This window comes from Acipenser ruthenus, chromosome 19 (assembly GCF_902713425.1).
Source record: "Acipenser ruthenus chromosome 19, fAciRut3.2 maternal haplotype, whole genome shotgun sequence".
NCBI classification, from domain to species: domain Eukaryota; kingdom Metazoa; phylum Chordata; class Actinopteri; order Acipenseriformes; family Acipenseridae; genus Acipenser; species Acipenser ruthenus.
Genome location: NC_081207.1, coordinates 22,188,516 through 22,192,951, shown reverse-complemented (window position 1 = coordinate 22,192,951; position 4,436 = coordinate 22,188,516). Strand labels below are relative to the sequence as shown.

At 36.4% G+C, this 4,436-nt stretch overlaps 1 protein-coding gene across 1 annotated transcript; it reads right to left on the bottom strand.

The window, feature by feature from the left end:
* Window positions 1–412: 412 nt before the first annotated feature.
* On the bottom strand, window positions 413–2,233 carry LOC117424425 (P3 protein-like). The gene has a single exon (XM_034040745.3). The coding sequence runs from the start codon at window positions 1,912–1,914 to the stop codon at window positions 523–525; it is 1,392 nt and encodes a 463-aa protein (XP_033896636.1). The 5' UTR covers window positions 1,915–2,233; the 3' UTR covers window positions 413–522.
* Between the last annotated feature and the right edge of the window lie 2,203 nt (window positions 2,234–4,436).

The following is a 4,436-nucleotide window of genomic DNA, read 5'->3' as shown; positions in this document are numbered from 1 at the left end:
ACAAATCTGCCAGACAGGCACCTGCAATATACATGAATTCTCGAATTAGGGAATCAAATTATTCAAAATGGGCAAACTGAAAGGTATTTTAATTTAACACTGCCGTTTTGATATTATCTGCCCTTTTTAATTAGGTACCAATGTTCTCAAATAATCTCATTGTTTCTAGCAAGATTCATCCAGGTATTAATGCACTTTTTTATTCAAGTACATGGACATATTATTTAAAGCAAAACAGTGGTTAATTTTACCCTCACTACCCCCTTGTAGTCTGTAAACATTATAAAAATTACAGCACACACACTTGCGTGTGTGTGTGTATATATATATATATATATATATATATATATATATATATATATATATATATATAATCATTTTAAATTTCAATTATAAAATAAAAAATGTTTGATATAAAAATATTTTAACTTTCATACAATAGTGCACAGCGTGAAATGAAAAATAAAAAAAGGCTTTTGGTCTCAAGACTTTTTGGTGTATATAAACAAAGAAATCGTATAATCACACTTCTGTCTGGGTGGTCGGTCTGAGTTTTTTGTAGATGACGTTAATGATCACAATAAGGAGCATTTCTGAGGTGCTGCTGAGAGCCACGATAAAGGGCGCTTGCGATGCAAAGTCTGCCTCCACGCGACGGAAAGACAGCTGCATGACGGCGAGGGCCAGGAGGCTGTTCTGAACCCCAATCTCAATGCTGACTGTCTTGCGATGAGGCACTGTCAGTCTCAAAGCAGCTGCCATGAGGTAGCCCAAGAACAGCCCAAAAAGTGGCACCGTGACCCCGACCACTATTATCTGCGGTTTGACATTGGCAAGTATAGAAGCTCCCATTTGATACGCCATGAAAATACCTCCGACGATAAGAATGAAGCTGAATGGCCGGATGAGGGTAAGCAGAACCCGGGAGACGCTGGGGAACTTGTACTTTATGAACATCCCAGTAGAAATAGGCACAGCAATGAACAGCAGGGTGACAAGGATTTTCACAAATGGCACATGAAGGGTCTCGTGTACATCGAGGAGGCGGCCGTAGATGGTGGAGGTCAGCGGCATCATGCCAGTGGCGACTACAGTGGAGATGAGGGTCATGGATATGGCTAGGGTCACATCGCCGCCCAGGAGGAGGCTGTACAGGTAACCGCCACCACCTCCCGGCGCCGAACAGGTAATGATCAGTCCAAGAGACAGGGCTTTAGGAAGAGAGGCAATCCTGGACAAGGCATAAGCGTACAAAGGCATGACCACAAACTGCCCCACTATCCCCATCAATACTGGGTGCGGCTGTTTCAACAAACCCCGTAGAACGTCAATTTCCACTTTACATCCAAAAGCACATTTGTTGATGAATATCAAAGGCAAGAGAGCGAAAAGCACAGGGTTTTCAGAGAAATGGGACAGCCCACCCGGATTCCGCAACACAGCGTCATCATTCGGCGATACTTTGATAACATAATCGTTCCTCTCTTCTAAAAGCACTAGATTCGCATCCTTGTCCAAATCCAAAAGCTGGATTAACAGGGGGGCCGTCCCCGTCAGACCAGATATAATACTGACAACGTAACTTTTCTCCGGTCCTAAATTCCCGCTGTCACTTACGTTTAAAATGGCCAAAACAGCTGTGTCCAGGGATTTTACATTCACCGTCTGCTTCCTGTTCTCTCCCTCTGTCCTATGCCCGTAGTGGCTGGAAATCACGATGACCCCCTTGGTATTCTCTGGAAATTCAAATTCAACTGACGTCCCGTCTCCTATTTGGAGATACCTTCGCCCGCTCTGATCTATCAACGTTGTTGTTCTGCTGTTATTATATGTACAATTGCCATTAATAACGTTAAGGTCCGTACCTCTGGTAACACAGAAGATCAAGCAACAGAGTAAAATAATTATACTCATTGTTTTAAAATTGCAAAGGGACGCCGCCCAACACAGAAAAAAAAATGTTGTAGTTCCCCCCAATTGGACTACCAAAAAAATTACCACTGTTATCTCTAGCGTTCTATATTCCGGATCACAAAGTCGATGTTTGCCTCTGAAGTCTGAGAGTTACCCATTTTGTTAATTTGTCTGCGGCTTCAGATTGTCAATGTAACCGTTTCAGTTTTAAACAAATGTGGGTTGTTTCCTCTTTTTTTCTTTCGGGCAGTTATGAAATCTATCTGAACAGTGCTCCCATCTGGCTCTCTCTGTGTCTCTCTCTCTCTCTGTGTGTGGGTCGCTCGCTCCTCTAATCCAATCACAGACCTCAGAGCTTTAACTGTTTCAGGTTCTGGTTAGTTTTCTATAAATGGTAAATACATTGTAAACACAAGAAAATATCCATGTCCACAGCTGAAATATTGTTAAAAACAAACAAACAAACAAAACAAAACATTTTTTTTAACCGTTAAAGCGTTGTAGCTGATAATAATATAAAGTATTTATGTTGTATTATTATTATTATTATTATTATTATTATTATTATTATTATTATTATTATTATTATTATTATTATTATTATAAGAAGCAATATTCATAATATTCCTATGCACCACAAGAACAAAGCAAAAAACAAACAAACAAACAAATAAAAAAAAACAGCAGCAGCATATTTTTAAGGAACTACTTTACCTGAGTGGAATAATACACAATCTAAAATAAAAAGAAAGAAAACAGAAATAAATTGATCATCTTCACTGGCCTATACACGAATTGCAATAGTAGCCTCCACATAAGGAATTACCAACGATTAAGGACTTCTTTCAAGTTGGGCTCATTACTATAAAACTACAGGCCATAACGAATAGGCTGAGAAACCGATGAAGACTGTACTACTGTGGCAGGATAAATGGGCTTCATAAAATTTGAATTAAAGTTAGAGAGCAAAGAAAATGAGAATTGTACAAATATTATGTATAAACACTTGTTAAATCTTCAATGTTACACTTATTTGAAATTCACATATCTTTGAAGTTTCTGGGGTCATGTTGTAGGTGATTATATTATAGATGATGCGAATGCCATCAACCACCTTTATTATTATTATTATTTATTTCTTAGCAGACGCTCTTATCCAGGGCAACTTACAATTGTTACAAGATATCACATTATTTTTAAATACAATTACATTAGTTTTATTTTATTTTTTTTACACATTATTATTTTTACATACATATAAAAATGTGTATATATATATATATATATATATATATATATATATATATATATATATATATATACATACACAGTCACCTCCAACATTATTGGCACCCTTGATAAAGATGAGCAAAAAGGGCTGTATAAAATAAACAACACAGGTAATAAGATATATTTTATGCTCAAATATATGGGAAAACCATATTCTTTTATTCTAATACAATTGCTCAGATTTGGCTTTCATAACATACACAGTTGTATGTACTTTGTGTATATATAGTGTATCTTGGCCTTAAACAAACAAGATTACTTATACACAACCTTTAATTTTGATAAAAAAAAATAAAAAAAAACTCCAAAGGTTTTTATTTGAATGCCTCATTACATTTATGTGAATAGCGGATACTTGATACATCGTATTAAGTATTCAGATGCAGTCAGCAGAAAAGCCACAGATCACACCTACAAAGTAAATACAACTGTGTATGTTATGAAAGCCAAATCCGTAACAAGAAGTGTGGGCAGAATTGCAAACAAAGTGTGAACAAAGTAAATGTCAAAGTCAATCTCATTGGCTGTGAGCAAGACAACTGTAACTACAGCAATCTATAATTAGAAATGATTGGTTTCCGACAATGTCCCATGAAGATTTAAACTTTAAATTTGGAATTATAAAAAATGTTATGATCTTGCCTTCAGCAACCGATATAGAATGGCCCTGTAAATCATATGGGTCTGCTATCCATGGGGCAGAATCATACACATCTTAGTTTGCTTGAGGTTTTGCCATTTGTGCTATTAACCTACACATTTCAGATTTAGGCAACATGTAGCTATGTCCTTTTATATACTTTAAATACAACTGAATAATGCAACAATATATGTGATAAAGAACTATACCAAGAATTCAAGGAATGATTCCACACCAGTATGAACATGTCCATACTTGAAAGAGTATCAACCAAGATCCTCCTTGAAGGGTGGATAATTAGTACCTATAGCAACTGGTTCACCACACTATGTTGTCAGATGCATACTTTTTATTCTGTCAATACAATGTATGTTTGGGTTTGTCCTTAACTCATCACCTGCAATTCAGTGAGTGTATGACTTCACCTAAAAGGATTATCATTTCTTGTATATGTACATATCTTTCTCAAGGGAGCCTGTGTTTGAATCAAAACATTGGAGGTATTTATAGGTTTTTGACGGCTTGACAACTACTTGTTATTGTTTACACTCAAATCCATGATTTATTCTTACATGATGTCATGGTGTTATAT

Bases quoted from the DNA above. Each gene is read 5' to 3' on its own strand.
- LOC117424425 (XM_034040745.3), bottom strand. From the start codon at position 1,914: ATGAGTATAATTATTTTACTCTGTTGCTTGATCTTCTGTGTTACCAGA.